At 51.2% G+C, this 21,142-nt stretch overlaps 1 protein-coding gene and 1 long non-coding RNA gene across 5 annotated transcripts in view; one reads left to right on the forward strand and one right to left on the reverse strand.

Annotated features, from left to right (window-relative positions):
- EPRS1 (glutamyl-prolyl-tRNA synthetase 1) overlaps positions 1–21,142 on the forward strand; it is a 263,373-nt gene that overhangs the window by 213,133 nt on the left and 29,098 nt on the right. For all 4 annotated transcript variants that reach the window (XM_075339114.1, XM_075339116.1, XM_075339115.1 and 1 more), the window contains 3 exons: positions 6,309–6,464; positions 16,826–17,023; positions 17,304–17,477. In XM_075339114.1, coding sequence (XP_075195229.1) covers positions 6,309–6,464; positions 16,826–17,023; positions 17,304–17,477 — 528 coding nt within the window. The remainder of the gene's footprint in view (positions 1–6,308; positions 6,465–16,825; positions 17,024–17,303; positions 17,478–21,142) is intronic.
- LOC142295971 (uncharacterized) overlaps positions 1–21,142 on the reverse strand; it is a 225,153-nt gene that overhangs the window by 139,723 nt on the left and 64,288 nt on the right. The window contains exon 2 of the long non-coding RNA XR_012751573.1: positions 5,707–5,803. This is a non-coding gene — a long non-coding RNA (uncharacterized LOC142295971). The remainder of the gene's footprint in view (positions 1–5,706; positions 5,804–21,142) is intronic.

A 21,142-nucleotide genomic window follows, 5' to 3' on the forward strand; every position in this document is an offset into this window, starting at 1 on the left:
CCAGGCTGAGGGTTCTGACACAGACCCCAGCCCCAGACCGACTAAGCGAGCTCGCTTAGATTTTCCCTCGACATCATCATATTGTGCAGGGTCTCAGAGGGGGGAATCTCTGGTTGATGATGCGGAGACAGCTGATCAGGATTCTGATCCTGAGGCCGCTCTCAATCTTGATACTCCGGACGGGGACGCCATAGTGAACGACCTTATTGCGTCCATCAATCGTATGTTGGATATTTCTCCCTCAGCTCCTCCGGTGGAGGAGTCAGCTTCTCAGCAGGAGAAATTCCGTTTCAGGTTTCCCAAGCGTACACAGAGTATGTTTCTGGACCACTCTGATTTCAGAGAGGCAGTCCAGAATCACCATGCTTGTCCAGATAAGCGTTTTTCTAAGCGCCTTAAGGATACACGTTATCCTTTTCCCCCTGACGTGGTCAAAAGTTGGGCTCAGTGTCCCAAAGTGGATCCTCCAATCTCCAGACTGGCGGCTAGATCCATACTTGCAGTGGAAGATGGGGCTTCACTCAAAGATGCCACTGACAGGCAGATGGAACTCTGGTTGAAATCCATCTATGAAGCTATCGGCGCTTCTTTTGCCCCAGCGTTCGCAGCCGTATGGGCGCTACAAGCTATCTCAGCAGGTCAAGCGCAAATTGACGCAGCCACACGCACGTCCGCGCCACAGGTGGCGTCCATAACCACTCAGACGTCGGCATTTGCGTCTTACGCTATTAATGCTGTCCTGGACTCTGCGAGCCGTACGGCGGTTGCAGCCGCCAATTCGGTGGTACTCCGCAGGGCCTTGTGGCTACGGGAATGGAAGGCAGATTCTGTTTCCAAAAAGCGCTTAACCAGTTTGCCAATTTCTGGCGACCGATTGTTTGGCGAGCGTTTGGATGAAATCATCAAACAATCCAAGGGAAAGGATACATCCTTACCCCAGCCCAAACCGAACATACCCCAACAGAGGAAGGGGCAGTCGAGGTTTCGGTCCTTTCGGGGCGCGGACAGGTCCCAATTCTCCTCGTCCAAAAGGCCTCAGAAAGATCAAAGGAACTCTGATGCATGGCGGTCTAAGTCACGTCCTAAAAAGGCCACCGGAGGTGCCGCTACCAAAGCGGTTTCCTCATGACTTTCGGCCTCCTCACTCCGCATCTTAGGTCGGTGGCAGGCTCTCCCGCTTTTGCGACGCCTGGCTGCCACGAGTAAAAGACCGTTGGGTGAGAGACATTCTGTCTCACGGTTACAAGATAGAGTTCACCTCTCGTCCCCCGACTCGATTCTTCAGGTCATCCCCGCCTCCCGAGCGAGCCGAGGCTCTTCTGCAGGCGCTGGGCACTCTGAAGGCAGAAGGAGTGGTGGTCCCTGTTCCTCTTCCTCTCATAATCTCCCGCCTCGACTACTGCAACATCCTCCTCTGTGGTCTCCCTGCTAAAACGCTCGCCCCTCTCCAGTCCATCCTTAATGCTGCTGCCCGACTGATCCACCTCTCGCCTCACTACCACCCCGCTTCTCCTCTCTGCATGTCCCTTCACTGGCTCCCAATCTTCCATCGTATCCAATTCAAACTACTAATATTGACTTACAAAGCCATCCACAAATTGTCTCCTCCATATATCTCTGAACTAATCTCTCGCTACACTCCAAAACGTAATCTCCGGTCCTCCCAAGATCTCCTTCTATCCTCCTCTCTCATTCGCTCCTCATGCAACCGTCTCCAAGACTTCTCCCGAGCATCCCCAGTCTCCTGGAACTCGCTGCCTCAACACGTCAGATTATCTACTACACTTGCAAACTTCAAACGGAACCTAAAGACTCATCTGTTCAGAAATGCCTATAACCTTGAATGACCTCACTGCCCCACCACCGTGCGGAGCTGCCGCCCCACCACCGTGCGGAGCTGCCGCCCCACCACCGTGCGGAGCTGCCGCCCCACCACCGTGCGGAGCTGCCGCCCCACCACCGTGCGGAGCTGCCGCCCCACCACCGTGCGGAGCTGCCGCCCCACCACCGTGCGGAGCTGCCGCCCCACCACCGTGCGGAGCTGCCGCCCCACCTACACCCCACCTACTGTCTCCTCCCCATAATCCTATAGAATGTAAGCCCGCAAGGGCAGGGCCCTCTTCCCTCTGTACTAGTCTGTCTACTGTAACTTGTATATGTATTTTGTATGTAACCCCCTTCTCATGTACAGCACCATGGAATCAATGGTGCTCTATAAATAAATAATAATAAATAATAATAACAGGGCCACGGTTTTTACTCCAACTTGTTTGTGGTCCCAAAGAAGGACGGGTCTTTCCGTCCTGTCCTGGACCTGAAACTTCTCAACAAACACGTAACGACCAGGCGGTTCCGCATGGAATCCCTCCGCTCCGTCATCGCCTCAATGTCCCAAGGAGATTTCCTTGCATCGATCGATATCAAAGATGCTTATCTCCACGTACCGATTGCTCCAGAGCACCAGCGCTTCTTGCGCTTCGCCATAGAAAACGAACACCTGCAGTTCGTGGCACTGCCGTTCGGCCTGGCAACAGCCCCACGGGTTTTCACCAAGGTTATGGCTACTGTAGTAGCGGTCCTCCACTCTCAGGGTCACTCGGTGATCCCTTACTTGGACGATCTCCTGATCAAGGCACCCTCTCAAGAGGCATGCCAACACAGCCTCGACGCTACCCTGGAGACTCTCCAGAGTTTCGGGTGGGTCATCAATTTTCCAAAGTCAAATCTGACACCGGCCCAATCGCTCACATACCTTGGCATGGAGTTTCATACCCTCTCAGCGATAGTGAAGCTTCCGCTGATCAAGCAGCGGTCACTACAGACAGGGGTACAATCTCTCCTTCAAGGCCAGTCACACCCCTTGAGGCGCCTCATGCACTTCCTGGGGAAGATGGTGGCAGCAATGGAGGCAGTTCCTTTCGCGCAGTTTCACCTGCGTCCTCTTCAATGGGACATCCTACGCAAATGGGACAGGAAGCCGACGTCCCTCGACAGGAACGTCTCCCTCTCTCAGGCGACCAAAGCTTCCCTTCGGTGGTGGCTTCTTCCCACTTCATTATCGAAGGGGAAATCCTTCCTACCCCCATCCTGGGAGGTGGTCACGACGGACGCGAGTCTGTCAGGGTGGGGAGCGGTTTTTCTCCACCACAGGGCTCAGGGTACGTGGACCCAGCAAGAGTCCTCGCTTCAGATCAATGTTCTGGAAATACGGGCAGTGTATCTTGCCCTGAAAGCGTTCCAGCAGTGGCTGGAAGGCAAGCAGATCAGAATTCAGTCGGACAATTCCACAGCGGTGGCATACATCAACCACCAAGGCGGCACACGCATTCGGCAAGCCTTCCAGGAAGTCCGGCGGATTTTGATGTGGGTTGAAGCCACGGACTCCACCATCTCTGCAGTTCACATTCCAGGCGTGGAAAACTGGGAAGCAGATTATCTCAGTCGCCAGGGCATGGACGCAGGGGAATGGTCCCTTCACCCGGACGTGTTTCAGGAGATCTGTTGCCGCTGGGGGGTGCCGGACGTCGACCTCATGGCGTCCCGGCACAACAACAAGGTACCGACGTTCATGGCACGGTCTCAAGATCCCAGAGCTCTGGCGGCAGACGCCTTAGTTCAGGATTGGTCGCAGTTTCAGCTCCCTTATGTGTTTCCTCCGCTGGCACTGTTGCCCAGAGTGTTACGCAAGATCAGGGCCGACTTCCGCCGCGTCATCCTCGTCGCTCCAGACTGGCCGAGGCGGTCGTGGTACCCGGATCTGTGGCATCTCACGGTCGGCCAACCGTGGGCACTACCAGACCGACCAGACTTGCTATCTCAAGGGCCGTTTTTCCATCTGAATTCTGCGGCCCTCAACCTGACTGTGTGGCCATTGAGTCCTGGATCCTAGCGTCTTCAGGGTTATCTCAAGACGTCATTGCCACTATGAGACAGGCTAGGAAACAAACGTCCGCCAAGATCTACCACAGGACGTGGAAAATTTTCCTGTCGTGGTGCTCTGCTCAGGGTTTTTCTCCCTGGCCTTTTGCCTTGCCCACTTTTCTGTCCTTCCTTCAATCTGGACTGGAAAAGGGTTTGTCGCTCGGCTCCCTTAAGGGACAAGTCTCAGCGCTCTCTGTGTTTTTCCAGAAGCGCCTAGCCAGACTTCCACAGGTACGCACGTTCCTGCAGGGGGTTTGTCACATCGTTCCTCCTTACAAGCGGCCGTTAGAACCCTGGGATCTGAACAGGGTGCTGCTGGTTCTTCAGAAACCACCATTCGAGCCAATGAGAGATATTTCTCTCTCACGCCTTTCGCAGAAAGTGGTTTTTCTAGTAGCAGTCACTTCACTTCGGAGAGTGTCTGAGCTAGCAGCGCTGTCATGCAAAGCCCCTTTCCTGGTTTTTCACCAGGACAAGGTGGTTCTGCGTCCGGTTCCGGAATTTCTCCCTAAGGTGGTATCCCCCTTTCATCTCAATCAGGGTATCTCCTTACCTTTTTTTTGTCCTCATCCAGTTCACCAATGTGAAAAGGATTTGCACTTGTTAGATCTGGTGAGAGCACTAAGACTCTACATTTCTCGTACGGCGCCCCTGCGCCGCTCGGATGCACTCTTTGTCCTTGTCGCTGGCCAGCGTAAAGGGTCACAGGCTTCCAAATCAACCTTGGCTCGGTGGATCAAGGAGCCAATTCTCGAAGCCTACCGTTCGGCTGGGCTTCCGGTTCCCTCAGGGCTGAAGGCCCATTCTACCAGAGCCGTGGGCGCGTCCTGGGCTTTGCGGCACCAGGCTACGGCTCAGCAGGTGTGTCAGGCGGCTACCTGGTCGAGCCTGCACACTTTCACGAAACACTATCAGGTGCATACCTATGCTTCGGCGGATGCCAGCCTAGGTAGACGAGTCCTTCAGGCGGCGGTTGCCCACCTGTAGGAAGAGGCCGTTTTACGGCTCTCTTACGAGGTATTATTTTACCCACCCAGGGACTGCTTTTGGACGTCCCAATTGTCTGGGTCTCCCAATGGAGCGACAAAGAAGAAGGGAATTTTGTTTACTTACCATAAATTCCTTTTCTTCTAGCTCCAATTGGGAGACTCAGCACCCGCCCCTGTTTTTTTGTGTACACATGTTGTTCATGTTGAATGGTTTCAGTTCTCCGATATTCCTTCGGATTGAAGTTACTTTAAACCAGTTTATAATTCTTTTTCCTCCTTCTTGCTTTTGCACCAAAACTGAGGAGCCCGTGGGAGCACGGGGGGTGTATAGGCAGAAGGGGAGGGGCTTAACACTTTTAAGTGTAATACTTTGTGCGGCCTCCGGAGGCATAGCCTATACACCCAATTGTCTGGGTCTCCCAATTGGAGCTAGAAGAAAAGGAATTTACGGTAAGTAAACAAAAATCCCTTCTTTTTTTTGCCAAAAAAATACATTAAAAAACCTATTATGTATACTGCAACTGGAAGGACAAAACACAGAGCATCATACATAAAAATGATACAATAAGATAAAAAAAAAAAGTTATGACCCCCACGATTGTAAAAGGGAACAAAGAAAAAGATATTGAATCGATGCTCATAACTAAATACTTTAGCAAATGCCCGGCATATAGTTCTGCGGGCTCAGGTTTGCTCCTGGATGATGGCTCGGGCTTCCTGTGCTGTTGGCACATGTGGGTGTAGTTTTCCTGCCGTCCACTGGATGGCAGCATTTCTCCGTCTCGCTGCCGCCTACCTGTTGTCTTGATCTCGTCCCCGCTTGCCAAGTGTCCTTACTTCACCCGTCTCCGCTTATTCCTATAGGGTCGTGTACATGGGTTTTTGTCCAAGTTCTGAAAGACAAGGGGTCTCGTTATTATTTGCTTCGTACATCAAATTGCAGGGTTTTTTTTTATTTTTTCTTCACTTTTTCGGTTACATCACTGAATTCGGGCTGTAAATAAATACAGCTTCTTCTTTGTGGGATTTTTTATTTTAGGCCTGAAGTCACTTTGCGAAATGAATTAGTTTAATTTAATAAAATGTTCCCAGGTTCCTTAGATTGGAAGTGACTGACGCTATTTCCATGCAGAGCAAGCCAAATGTTTAAAGGGACAGTGCCACTTTTTGATACTTAGTGATTAGGAGCTCAGAAATCCTTAATTTTCAGGTCTGTAATTAACATTTTTTATATTTAAATGAGATTTAATTTGGCTAGATACTGCACAATAACCTGATGTAGAAACTGTTTATTAGGGGGTGTATCTGTCAACCAGCTTGCTGACTGTTTCCAGTAACAACCAACAGTTTTTAAAAGCATTACTTTGAAATATTAACTGTATGTGATGATACCTGCAGGTCCTGCAGATTCTGGATTTCTATGCCCGGGTCTATGAGGAGCTCTTGGCAATTCCTGTAGTAAAAGGAAGGAAGACTGAGAAAGAAAAGTTTGCGGGAGGCGATTACACCACCACTGTAGAAGCCTTCATTTCTGCCAGCGGCCGTGCCATACAGGTTTGTAGGAGGCGGAGGAGTGTGTCGCCACCATGGTACCATTTGTGCATAATGCAAAAATTAAAATACCACATGCAAAGTCACCATTTAGACTCTGCAGGTCAATTATAGAGGGACTGTAAGTCCTTTATGTAGCAGAGGGAGCTGCAAAAATGTTACACATCTGTATTGGTTCTGACAGCTTTTACTGCTCTCTCCCTCCCTTCACTCATTGTTAGAGATAGCAGAAGGAAGGGAGTTATACATCGATTTCCACAGCATGGAGAGGGGAGAAAGTAATTATGGTGGGCAGAGAAAATAGATGAGGAGGAAAGCACATAAAGGGGATATAGGTACAAAATGGGAGCTGTACTACATACGAGCTAATCAAGACAGTAGTACCCTGGATACATACAGGGCTCACACCAAGCCTATATTACTGGGAGAGACACACACACCTCACATCCAGCCTATATTACTGGGAGAGACACACAGAGCTCACATCCAGCCTATATTACTGGGAGAGACACACAGAGCTCACATCCAGCCTATATTACTGGGAGAGACACACAGAGCTCACATCCAGCCTATATTACTGGGAGAGACACACACAGACCTCACATCCAGCCTATATTACTGGGAGAGACACAGACCTCACATCCAGCTTATATTACTGGGAGAGACACACACAGACCTCACATCCAGCCTATATTACTGGGAGAGACACACAGACCTCACATCCAGCCTATATTACTGGGAGAGACACACACAGACCTCACATCCAGCCTATATTACTGGGAGAGACACAGACCTCACATCCAGCTTATATTACTGGGAGAGACACACAAACCTCACATGCAGCCTATATTACTGGGAGAGACACACATACCTCACATCCAGCCTACATTACTGGGAGAGACATACAGAGCTCACATCCACCCTATATTACTAGAAGAGACACACAGAGCTCTCATCTAGCCTATATTACTGGGAGAGACACACAGAGCTCACATCCAGTCTATATTACTGGGAGAGACACACACAGCTCACATCCAGCCTATATTACTGGGAGAGACACACAGACCTCACATCCAGTCTATATTACTGGGAGAGACATACAGACCTCACATCCAGCCTATATTACTGGGAGACACGCAGCATTCACATCCAGCCTATATTACTGGGAGAGACACTCAGAGCTCACATCCAGCCTATATTACTGGGAGAGACGCAGATCTCACATCCAGTCTATATTACTGGGAGAGACACACATACCTCACATCCAGTCTATATTACTGGGAGAGACACACAGACCTCACATCCAGCCTACACTCTCTGACAGAAGTTCTGCCGCTTATCCATGTTATGTAAATAAAAGCTTATAACTTGACTTTAAATTCATCCATTGGTTTTATAAATTACTCTTTTAAAAGCTGAAACCCTCCCAAATTTGGTTTAGGTTATGAAAATAAAGATGCTGCAAAGCTGAAATATTGATCATTTAATGAACACAGAAAGGTCAGATTTTGGCAAGACAAAGGTTTTGTCGCCTTGTCATATAATGCACCCAATCCTAGTTTACATCCTCACCTGTGCTCACTAAATGATCGGTTAATTAGTGGGTGTGTATAAAAAGAAACCCAGCACCCCAGACCTTCAGTTGAACTGCAACTTGACCTCTGACAACATGCCAAAAATCCACCCTGCGACCAAAGTCTTGATTATCAAGGAGCTGAAGACCAGATCCACTGCAGAGGTGGCTGGCACTTTTAATGTGTCCTAGCATCAAGTACAAAGAATTAAAAAAAGATTTGAAGAGACTGGAGATGTTTTTGACAAGCCCAGGTCTGTCAGAACCTGCAAGATAACTGCTCAGGTGGAACGTTTGTTGGTTAGAAAATCCAAAGCCAGCCCCTCTTCCACTGCAGCAGAGCTCCAACAGGCCTAGTTACCTCAAGTCCCTGTGTCAACTAGAACAGTTTGTAGGATTCTGTCTCGAAATGGCCTCCATGGTCAAATCAGTGCCCAGAAGCCAGCACTAAACAAAAGGCAATTAAAAAGACCATGTGGCATTTGCCAAGTCCCACAGCCTGTTAAACAGATGGATGCTGGAAAAGTGGCAGAAGGTGGATTTCTCTGATGAATCTTCAGTTGAATTACACCACAGCTGCCACAAATACTGCAGGAGACCTACTGGAGCCCGTATGGATCCAGAAAACAGTTAAGTTTGGTGGTGGAAAGATCATGGTCTGGGGTTACATTCAGTATGGGGGTGTGCGAAACATTTGCAAGGTGGAAGGCAATATCAATAGCCTAAAATATCAAGGAGTATTAGCTACGTCTTACATTCCCAATCATACAAGGGGTCAAATTCTGCAGCAGGATGGTACTCCATCTCATACATCCATCTCTACAACAAAACTCCTCCTGGCAAAGAAGATCAAGATGCTCAAGGACTGGCCAGCCCAGTCACCAGACATGAACATCATTGAGCCATGTTTGGGGTAAGATGAAAGAGGAAGCTTGGAAGACAAAACCAAAGAATCTAGATGAACTCTGGGAGGCATGTAAGACTGCATGCTTTGCTATTCCTGATGACTTCATCAATAAATTGTATGAATCATTGTTGAACCACATGGATGCAGTCCTTGAAGCTCATGGAAGTCACACAAAATATTAAATATGGCTCTAATAGCACCACAACTTCATTCACCAATGTAATGCAACATATCTTTGTATTAGAAGTTATTTGTTTGAATTTCACATTACTTTCTGTGAGCGACAAAACTTTTGTCTTGCCAAAATCTGACCTTTCTGTGTTCATTAAATGATCAATATTTCAGCTTTGCAGCCACTTTATTTTCATAACCTAAACCAAATTTGGGAGCTTTCAGCTTTCAAAAAAGTAATTTATAAAACCAATGGATGAATTTAAAGTCAGGTAATAAGCTTTCTTTGTCGCTCCATTGGGAGACCCAGACAATTGGGTGTATAGCTTCTGCCCCCGGAGGCCACACAAAGTATCACACTTTTAAAAAAGTGTAACCCCTCCCCTCTGCCTATACACCCTCCCGTGGATCACGGGCTCCTCAGTTTTATGCTTTGTGTGGAAGGAGGCACACATCCACTCATGCATTCTCATACATAGTTATGTCGGATGGAAGAAAAGAGGACCCCGATGGGGTTCCCGGCATGTTCCCTTCTCACCCCACTATGTCGGCGGTGTTGTTAAGGTTGAGGTACCCATTGCGGGTACGGAGGCTGGAGCCACATGCCGTCTCCTTCACCATCCCTTATGCGGCTCTGGGAGAAGTGGGATCCTAAGCGGTCATCCATGAGCTGGGACCGTGCTCCATCCGCAGCCCCTGGTGGAACCTGCCGGACCGGAGCTTCTTCACCCCCAGGGACCGGGCCCTGCAACTGGAAGGTACTCTGTCCCCATGTGGGGACTGTACAGAGAGGGTCGCACCTTATCCCCGGAAGCCGCGGTAGTTCCGTCCGTTGTCTTTTCGGTGGACTTCCGCGCCGACCGTGCCTGCTTATCGGGCACGGCATTAAATTTAGTCCCCGGCTTTGCCGCGGCCTAGTCGCGAAAAATCCCGCCTCCGAGCCTGCCTGTCAGGGGTTAGGGCGGGATTGCCGACATGACGTCGGCTTTGAGGGCTGGAGCATCTTGCATGTTTCCCTCCCCCCTCATTGACCACTGTGGGGACTCCAGATTCCCGCTCTTTGCTAGCGCCGCCCCCCCCTCCCTGAGAGCTTCGGCGGCCATTTTTTAGCATTCTGCCGGTGGATGCTACTCGGCAGCAAAGCACTGCAGCTCCGGGGGATCCACGACAGGGAATCTGGAGGACACACTCCGCTCGTTAGCGGTTGGTAAGCCACACCGGTCACCCGGTGCTGGTCCCCCTAGGGTGCCGGGGGATATATATATATATATATATATATATATATATATATATATATATATATATATATATATATATATATATATATATATATATATATATTAGATATATATATCTGTTCGGAAAGGCTGTATACCCTTTTCTTATATACCCTCAGTGGTCACTCTCCTAAGAGACAACAGCATGTCGTCCACCAGGAGCAAAGCTACTAAGGCACAGATTTTTTTCGCGGCCTGTACCTCTTGTGGGGCTATGTTGCCTGCGGGATCCACCTACCCTCACTGTGATCAATGCTCGACTCCTGCCACGCTTGCTCAGCCGGAGCCTAGGGCACTTGTGGGCCCCTCGGCTCATGTAGATCCCCCGGCTCCCCCTGAGCAGGCTGCAGGAACAGAGTCACCGTCGTTGGCCTCTTTCGCTGAGAAACTCTCTGTCACTTTCTCAGTCCATTGCACAGTCTATGGACAAATGGTCATCTAAGCTCCTTGAGGCTTTGCAGTCCAGACCGGGCCCTTCACAGGCCCCGGCCCCTGTTAGTCTGTCTCCTCCAGGCCCTTCTCGGTCCGCGCCGCAGCGCGCTCCCAGGATAGCCCCTAGGCCCCAGGCGGAGGACTCCTGCCCGGACCGCAGCCCCAGACCGGCTAAGCGGCCTCGCTGGGACTCTTCCCCGGCCTCCTCACGCTGCTCTGGATCCCAGCTTGAGGACTCTCAGGACGACGAGGCGGACGTGGGAGCTCAGGGCTCTGACCCTGACTTCGCCCTTAACCTTGATACCCCTGAGGGGGACGCCTTAGTAAATGATCTTATCTCGTCCATCAACCAGGTGTTGGATCTCTCTCCCCCGCCTCCACCTGTAGAGGAGTCGGCTTCTCAGCAGGAGAAACACCAATTTCGATTCCCCAAACGTACGCGCAATATGTTTTTTGATCACTCTAACTTCAGGGACGCTGTCCAGAAGCCCAGAGCGGTTCCGGACAAGCGCTTTGCTAAACGGCTCACTGACACACGTTATCCCTTTCCACCTGAAGTCGTTAAGGGCTGGGCACACTCACCCAAGGTGGATCCTCCAGTCTCCAGATTGGCTGCTAGGTCCGTTGTGTCTGTTGCCGATGGCTCATCCCTGAAGGATGCCACTGACAGACAGATAGAGCTCTTGGTGAAGTCTATTTATGAGGCCACGGGCGCGTCTTTCGCCCCGGCCTTTGCGGCTGTGTGGGCTCTCCAAGCAATCTCGGCATGTCTGACTGAGATTAATGCTGTCACGCGGAATTCTGCTCCACATGTTTCTTCCTTGACCTCTCAGGCATCAGCATTTTCGTCCTACGCCATGAACGCCGTCCTGGACTCCGCTAGCCGTACGGCTGTAGCATCCGCTAACTCCGTGGCAGTCCGCAGGGCCATGTGGCTGCGCGAATGGAAAGCAGACTCTGCTTCCAAAAGGTTCTTAACTGGTTTGCCTTTTTCTGGCGACCGTTTGTTTGGCGAACGGTTGGATGAGATTATTAAGGAATCCTCAGGAAAGGACTCCTCCTTACCCCAGTCCAAACCTAAGAGACCTCAGCAGAGAAAAATCCAATCGAGGTTTCGGTCCTTTCGTCCCTCCGCCAAGTCCCAATCCTCTTCGTCCGGCCGGAGAAAGGCCAGAGGAACTCCTATGCGTGGCGGTCCAAGTCACGCCCCCAAAAGGCCGCAGGAGGCACTGCCTCCAAGACGGCCTCCTCATGACTCTCGGCCTCATCTAGCCACATCCTCGGTCGGTGGCAGGCTCTCCCGCTTTGGCGACGCCTGGTGGCCACACGTTCACGACCGATGGGTGAGAGACATTCTGTCTCATGGTTACAGGATAGAGTTCAGCTCTCGACCTACGGCTCGTTTCTTCAGAACCTCCCCACCCCCCGCACAGGCCAACGCACTTTTTCAGGCAGTGGACGCTCTAAAGATAGATGGAGTTGTGATTCCCGTTCCCCTTCAGGAACATGGTCGCGGTTTTTACTCCAACTTGTTCATGGTGCCAAAAAAGGACGGGTCATTTCGTCCCGTTCTGGACCTCAAGCTGCTCAACAGACATGTGAGAACCAGACGATTTCGGATGGAATCTCTCCGCTCGGTCATCGCCTCGATGTCACAAGGAGACTTCCTAGCATCGATCGACATCAAGGATGCTTATCTCCATGTGCCGATCGCACCCGAACATCAACGTTTCCTGCGTTTCGCCACCGGGGACGAACACCTCCAGTTCGTCGCATTGCCCTTCGGCCTGGCGACAGCCCCACAGGTTTTCACCAAAGTCATGGCATCCGTCGTGGCGGTCCTGCACTCTCAGGGCCACTCGGTGATCCCCTACTTGGACGATCTCCTAGTCAGGGCTCCTTCTCGGGTGGCGTGTCAACGAAGTCTTTCCGTCACTCTGGAGACTCTCCAGCAGTTCGGGTGGATCATCAATTTCCCGAAATCCAAGTTGACGCCGACCCAATCACTGACTTACCTCGGGATGGAGTTTCATACCCAGCCAGCGTTAGTCAAGCTACCGCGGGACAAACAGCTTTCTCTGCAAGCGGGGGTGCAATCACTTCTTTGAAGTCAGTCACACCCCTTAAGGCGCCTCATGCACTTCCTGGGGAAGATGGTTGCAGCTATGGAAGCAGTGCCGTTCGCGCAATTCCATCTACGGCCACTCCAATGGGACATTCTTCGCAAATGGGACAAGAGTTCGGCTTCCCTCGACAAGAACATCTCTCTTTCCCTTGGAACCAAAACATTACTTCAGTGGTGGCTCCTACCCACATCTCTGTCTCGGGGAAAATCCTTCCTATCTCCAACCTGGGCCGTGGTCACCACGGACGCGAGCCTGTCAGGTTGGGGAGCGGTTTTTCTCCACCACAGGGCTCAAGGAACCTGGAATCCAATAGAATCGTCCCTTTAGATCAATATCCTGGAGATAAGGGCAGTATATCTAGCCCTATTGGCTTTCCATCGGTGGCTGGAGGGCAGGCAGATCCGAATCCAGTCGGACAACGCCACTGCCGTCGCTTACATCAACCACCAAGGCGGCACTCGCAGTCGTCAAGCCTTCCAGGAAGTCCGGCGAATTCTGCAGTGGGTGGAAGTCACGGGCTCCACCATCTCCGCAGTTCACATCCCGGGCGTGGAAAACTGGGAAGCAGATTTTCTCAGTCGTCAGGGCATGGACGCGGGGGAATGGTCTCTTCACCCAGACTTGTTTCGAGAGATCTGTCGCCGCTGGGGAACGCCGGACGTTGACCTCATGGCGTCACGACACAACAACAAGGTCCCGGCCTTCATGGCTCGGTCTCAGGATCACAGAGCTCTGGCAGCGGACGCCTTGGTTCAGGATTGGTCGCAGTTTCGACTGCCATACGTGTTTCCACCTCTGGCGATGCTGCCCAGGGTACTACGCAAGATCCGGTCCGAATGCCGTCGTGCCATTCTCGTCGCTCCAGACTGGCCGAGGCGGTCGTGGTATCCGGATCTGTGGCATCTCGCGGTGGGTCAACCGTGGGCACTTCCAGACCACCCAGACTTGCTGTCACAAGGCCCGTTTTTCCATCTGAATTCTGTGGCCCTCAATCTGACTGTGTGGCCATTGTGTCCTGGCTCCTAGCGTCTTCAGGGTTATCTCAGGATATCATTGCCACCATGAGACAAGCCAGGAAGCCTACGTCCGCCAAGATCTTTTACAGGTCTTGGCAAATCTTCTTATCCTGGTGCTCTGATAACGGTTTTCCTCCATGGCCGTTTGCCTTACCCACATTCCTTTCATTCCTACAATCTGGAATGGACAAGGGTTTGTCCCTCGGCTCTCTCAAGGGCCAAGTTTCAGCGCTCTCCGTGTTTTTTCAAAAGCGTCTAGCCAGGCTTCCGCAGGTCCGCACGTTCCTGCAGGGGGTTTGCCACATGGTTCCACCTTACAAACGTCCGTTGGAACCTTGGGATCTTAACAGGGTCCTGACGGCTCTTCAAAAGCCGCCTTTTGAGCCGCTGCGGGATGTCTCTCTCCCGTCTTTCTCAGAAGGTGGCCTTCCTGGTGGCAGTCACACCACTTCGGAGAGTGTCTGAGCTTGCAGCGCTGTCATGCAAAGCTCCCTTCCTGGTTTTTCACCAGGATAAGGTGGTTCTGCGTCCTGTCCCGGAATTTCTCCCTAAGGTGGTATCCCCTTTTCATCTAAATCAGGATATCTCCTTGCCTTCCTTTTGCCCTAATCCAATTCACCAGTGTGAAAAGGATTTGCACTCTTTGGATCTAGTGAGAGCACTCCGGCTCTACGTGTCTCGCACGGCGTCCCTGCGCCGTTCAGACGCGCTCTTTGTCCTTGTCGCTGGCCAGCGTAAGGGTTCCGCAGGCTTCCAAGTCAACCTTGGCTCGGTGGATCAAGGAACCGATTCTCGAAGCCTACCGTACTTCTGGGCTTCCGCTCCCTTCAGGGTTGAAAGCCCATTCTACCAGAGTAGGTGCGTCCTGGGCATTGCGGCACCGGGCGACGGCTCAGCAGGTGTGCCAGGCAGCTACGTGGTCTAGTCTGCACACTTTCACGAAGCACTATCAAGTGCATACCTATGCTTCGGCAGACGCCAGTCTAGGTAGGCGAGTCCTTCAGGCGGCGGTTGCCCATCTGTAAGAGGGGGCCGTTTTCAGCTCTTTCTATTGAGGTATTGTTTTTACCCACCCAGGGACTGCTCTTGGACGTCCCAATTGTCTGGGTCTCCCAATGGAGAGACAAAGAAAAAGGGAATTTTGTTTACTTACCGTAAATTCCTTTTCTTCTAGCTCCTATTGGGAGACCCAGCACCCGCCCCTGTGCCCTTCGGGCTGTTGTTCTTTTGTGTACACATGTTGTTCATGTTGAATTGTTCTTTTGGTTCATGGTTTCAGTTCTCCAAACATCCTTCGGATTGAATTTACCCTAGACCAATTTATAAGTTTTCTCCTTCCTGCTTTTGCACCAAAACTGAGGAGCCCGTGATCCACGGGAGGGTGTATAGGCAGAGGGGAGGGGTTACACTTTTTTAAAAGTGTGATACTTTGTGTGGCCTCCGGGGGCAGAAGCTATACACCCAATTGTCTGGGTCTCCCAATAGGAGCTAGAAGAAAAGGAATTTACGGTAAGTAAACAAAATTCCCTTTTTTATTTTCATAACATGGATAAGTGACAGAACTTCTGTCAGGGACTGTATATTACTGGGAGAGACACACAGACCTCACATCCAGCCTATATTACTGGGAGACACACAGAGCTCACATCCAGCCTATATTACTGGTAGAGACACACAGAGCTCACATCCAGTCTATATTACTGGGAGCATACACACCTCACATCCAGCTTATATTACTGGGAGAGACACACATACCTCACATCCAGCCTATATTACTGGCAGACACACAGAGCTCACATCCAGCCTATATTACTGGGAGACACACAGACCTCACATCCAGCCTATATTACTGGGAGACACACAGACCTCACATCCAGCCTATATTACTGGGAGTGACACACACACCTCACATCCAGCCTATATTACTGGGAGAGATACACAGAGCTCACATCCAGCCTATATTACTGGGAGAGATACACAGAGCTCACATCCAGCCTATATTACTGGGAGGACACACAGACACCACATCCAGCCTATATTACTGGGAGAGACACACAGACACCACATCCAGCCTATATTACTGGGAGACACACAGACACCACATCCAGCCTATATTACTGGGAGGAACACACAAAGCTCACATCCAGCCTATATTACTGGGAGAGACATACAGACCTCACATCCAGCCTATATTACTGGGAGAGACACACAGACCTCACATCCAGCCTATATTACTGGGAGAGACACACAGAGCTCACATCCAGCCTATATTACTGGAGAGACACATAGAGCTCACATCCAGCCTATATTACTGGAGAGACACATAGAGCTCACATCCAGCCTATATTACTGGGAGAGACACACAGACCTCACATCCAGCCTATATTACTGGGAGAGACACACAGACCTCACATCCAGCCTATATTACTGGAGAGACACACAGAGCTCACATCCAGCCTATATTACTGGGAGAGACACACAGACCTCACATCCAGCCTATATTACTGGGAGAGAGACACAGACCTCACATCCAGCCTATATTACTGGGAGAGACACACTGAGCTCACATCCAGCCTATATTACTGGGAAAAATACTACCACATGAGAAAAATCTGAAACTTGGATCACTCTGCACAGGCTTTGAAAATGAATTTTAACTTTAAGCGTATAGAAACTTCCTTATGGCTAGACAAGATAAGATTAGACTTTCCTTATTATTGGATGCCATGTAAAATGGATTCTGTTTCTCTGATTTGGGATCTTCCCTCTTTGCCGGCTGTATTTGTCCTTCATGTTAGTTTTGATGCTTTTAGCTAATTGTTCAGGAGGGAAACGAATGCTCACTTCTATTCTTGCTTACAGGGGGCAACATCACATCACCTCGGGCAAAACTTCTCAAAAATGTTCGAGATCATATTTGAAGATCCTAAAAAACCAGGCGAAAAGCAGTATGCCTTTCAGAACTCATGGGGTCTCACCACCAGGACGATCGGCGTAATGACTATGGTACATGGAGACAATATGGGGCTGGTGCTGCCTCCGCGAGTCGCCTGTGTCCAGGTGAGTCCTAAATCGCTGCCGGATAATACTGTGGCATAGGTATGCCGGCTGTTTAATACAGCTGACACCCTGCTCAGAATTTCTAAATGACTCTGATCCTTGCTGTTTAACCACTTTATCTGCCTCGGTCAATGCTGGCCGCAGCATCTGAGTGGTTATCCAGATGGAGAAGGCTTCTTCTGTCAACCCCTTAAAAAAGCTGCAGTACTCAGCACAGGCGTGCAGGTAGACGGAAGGCGGCTGATTGATATGATAGTCATGATAATTTATTTTTTTGCAGGTTATTGTCATCCCGTGCGGCATCACCAACTCGCTATCCGAAGATGACAGGGACGCTCTGCTCCAGAAATGCAGTCAGTATTTCAAGCGCCTGCTCAACGTGAACGTCCGGGCACGAACCGACCTGCGTGACAACTATTCCCCTGGATGGAAATTCAACCACTGGGAGCTGAAGGTTAGTTACCTGACATCACCCTCTCCGGCTTGCGTGCCATAGTCATCCATCGCCTGATGCAAAAGCTAAATTTTGAGCTTGAGAGGGGTCATTAGACAGAGGTTTATTATTGGCCTTTACGACCGGATGAGGAAACAGCAATAATCAGCTGTAAAAACGGTCAATTATAAAACATCGAAAATCTCCCCGGCTTGCACTTTATGTGTGACTGATTACACGGTGAATGCTCGCTGGTTAACTATTCAGCCTTATGAACCTTCCTGTCTGTACTGTACAAACTGGGGAAATTAGAAAAATAATACTCAACCTCTCCCTCACTGCGTATACCAATCGATTAACTTACCCATTCAGTGCAAATGTCCTACAGGTAAAGTGTATGTTACAGCTGATCCTCTGCTGCGATCACTGGGATCTGAGAGATCTCCGATCCTGGATGTCTTAACGCATTGGATGCTGCGGTCAATACTGACTGCAGCATCTAAAGGGGTTAGACAGAAAGAGGAAGGCTGAGTCTGTCACCTCTAGTTTTTCAGTAAGTATGCATATACCGTATTTTTCGGATTAGAAGACGCACTTTTCCTCCCAAAAATTTGAGAGGAAAATGAGGGGTGCATCTTAAAATCAGAATATAGCTTTACTAGGGGGCTGTCTGTGCGACGACCGGGTGCGTTCAGGCAGCCAGGCGGCAGCTGAGTGCCTGTGCCTGCGTGTGGGCGGCAGCCGGGTGCCTGTCAGTGCCGGCTGCCTCTCTATGCGGGTGGGCGGGCGGCCTGCTGGCTCCCACTCTGTGCGTGCTGGCGGCTGTGTGGCAGGATTCCCAGTGTGTCAGATGTCCCAGTTTCAAATGATGGCGCCAGGAGGCAGCGCGTGCGCAGATGGAGCCCTTGGATGAGATCTCAATCTGCGCATGCCCCGCTCCAGGCACCATCATTTGGAACGCGGACAGATTGGAACACTCACCGCACCGGCCTGCTGCACCACTCACCTGCCGCCGCCAGGGACCCGCCGCTGCAGACTGTGAGCCCTCGTGAGTAGGGTCCTCTCCTCCTATACCCTCACCCATCCCCTTTAGACTGTGAGCCCTCATGGGCAGGGTCCTGTTTTCTGTATCCTCACCTATCCCCTTTAGACTGTGAGTCCTCGCGGGCAGGTTCCTCTCTCCTCCTGTACTCTCACCTATCCCTTGTAGACTGTGAGCCCTCGTAGGCAGGGTCCTCTCTCCTCCTGTACTCTCACCTATCCCTTGTAGACTGTGAGCCCTCATGGGCATGGACCTCTATCCTCCTGTACTCTCACCTATCCCCTGTAGACTGTGAGCCCTCGCAGGCAGGGTCCTCTCTCCTCCTGTACTCTCACCTATCCCCTGTAGACTGTGAGCCCTCGCAGGCAGGGTCCTCTCTCCTGTATCCTCACCTATCCCTTGTAGACTGTGAGCCCTCGCAGGCAGGGTCCTCTCTCCTCCTGTACTCTCACCTATCCCTTGTAGACTGTGAGCCCTCGCAGGCAGGGTCCTCTCTCTCCTGTACTCTCACCTATCCCCTGTAGACTGTGAGCCCTCATGGGCAGGAACCTCTATCCTCCTGTACCTGTCTGTGCCTTGTATTGTTTATGATTATTGTACTTTCTTCGTCGCTCTATTGGGAGACCCAGACAATTGGGTGTATAGCTACTGCCTCCGGAGGCCACACAAAGTATTACACTTAAAAGTGTAAGGCCCCTCCCCTTCTGCCTATACACCCCCCGTGGGATCACGGCTGCTCAGTTTTCATGCTTTGTGCGAAGGAGGTCAGACATCCACGCATAGCTCCACTGTTTTTAGTCAGCAGCAGCTGCTGACTATGTCGGTTGGAAGAAAAGAGGGCCCATACTAAGAAAAGGGCCCCCAGCATGCTCCCTTCTCACCCCACTTTCTGTCGGCGGTGTTTGTAAGGTTGAGGTATCCATTGCGGGTACGGAGGCTGGAGCTCACATGCTGCTTTCCTTCCCCATCCCCCTCAGGGCTCTGGGTGAAGTGGGATCTTACAGGTCTCCAGGCACTGAGACCGGGCTCCATCCACAGACCCAGAGAACCTGCTGGATATGGAGCTGAGTATCGTCAGGGACAGGGCCCTGCTACATTAAGGTACTCTGTGTCTCCGTACACATCGCGCACACACACACCAGCATTGCTGGGAGTGTTAGTGCGCCGGGGACAACAGCGTGGAGCGCTTGTGCTTTTATTCACTGCAGCTTAGCTGAGTGAATTTATGTATTAGGAACTGCCGCGCCGGCCGCTGCTGGGTGTTTTACATTGTGGCGCGGCTGGGACTTGTGGTGCGCCGGGGACTTCCGCGCTGGCCGTGCATAGGACGGCCGCGCTTATTACTCGAGTCCCCGGCTTTGCGGCCTAGTTTTCGTTTCGTTCCCGCCCCCAGCCCTGCCAGTCAGGGGAGGGGCGGGACGCTGTACAGAAAGTCAGCGCCGAGAGCTGGAGTCTGCTTTGCATTCTCCAGCCCCCTCACTGGACACAGTGGGACGCCAGTTTCCCGCTCTTGTCTGGGGCACGCCCACGGCCCGCCCCTCTTCACAGGACGCCGGCGGCCATTCCTGCATGCAGTCCGAGCTGGAGAATGGAGACAAGCTCTGGGCAACCAGTCACAGGATTCTGGCGACCACACACCCGCCTTTGTGCGGGCGGTAAGCAGCACCTGAAGTGCTGACCCCACTAATGCCGAAGTGGTCATTTGTACTTTATGCTTGTATGCTATACACTGCACTGTACGGTCGCTATTCTTGGATATATACCCTCCTAGATGGCTAGACAAGAGCAGCAAAAAGCAAGGGTGCTAAGGCACAAGCTTTCTATGCTGCGTGTATTGCATGTGCTGAAGTGTTCATTTCTACTTTATGCTTGTATGCTATACATTGCACTGTACGGTCGCTATTCTTGGCTATATACTATCCTAGATGGCTAGACAACAGCAGCAAAAAAGCAAGGGTGCCAAGGCACAGGCTTTCTACGCTGCTTGTACTGCATGTGATACCGTTCCACCGGCAGGTTCCACTGACCCCCATTGTGTGCAATGCTCCCCTGTAGCACTCGCTCAGCCGGGGTCTCTGCTAGAGGTGGCCAAAGGAACCACCTGTGAACCCTGTCCAGGGAAAGGGACGGAGTGGCAGTTTCGGCTGATAGACTATGACTAACATCTTAGAGACTTTGCAGTCCAGACAGACCATGGGCAATGTTGATTCAATGCTCCCGGGCCACCCTCATTTGGAACAAATCAGTGCTCCGGGGAGGTCCCATGCATCCCAGGGTGAAGGCTCTGACACGGACAACAGTCCCAGACAGCCTAAGCGAGCTCGCTGGGAGCGGCACTCGGCTTCATCACTGGTCAGGGTCCCAGCAGGAGGACTCTAATGATGAGGCAGACGTAGCTGATCAGGACTCTGATCCTGAGACCGCTCTCAAGCCGGATACACCGGATGGTGACGCCATGGTGAATGATCTTATAGCGTCCATCAATGGAATGTTGGATATTTCTCCCTCAGCTCCTCCAGTGGAGGAGTCAGCTTCACAGCAGGAGAAATTCCATTTCAGTATCTCAAGCGTAAATTGAGTACTTTTCTGGCCACTCTGACTTCAGAGAGGCAGTTCAGAAACACCACGCTTATCCAGATAAGCG

This window comes from Anomaloglossus baeobatrachus, chromosome 3 (assembly GCF_048569485.1).
Source record: "Anomaloglossus baeobatrachus isolate aAnoBae1 chromosome 3, aAnoBae1.hap1, whole genome shotgun sequence".
NCBI lineage: Eukaryota > Metazoa > Chordata > Amphibia > Anura > Aromobatidae > Anomaloglossus > Anomaloglossus baeobatrachus.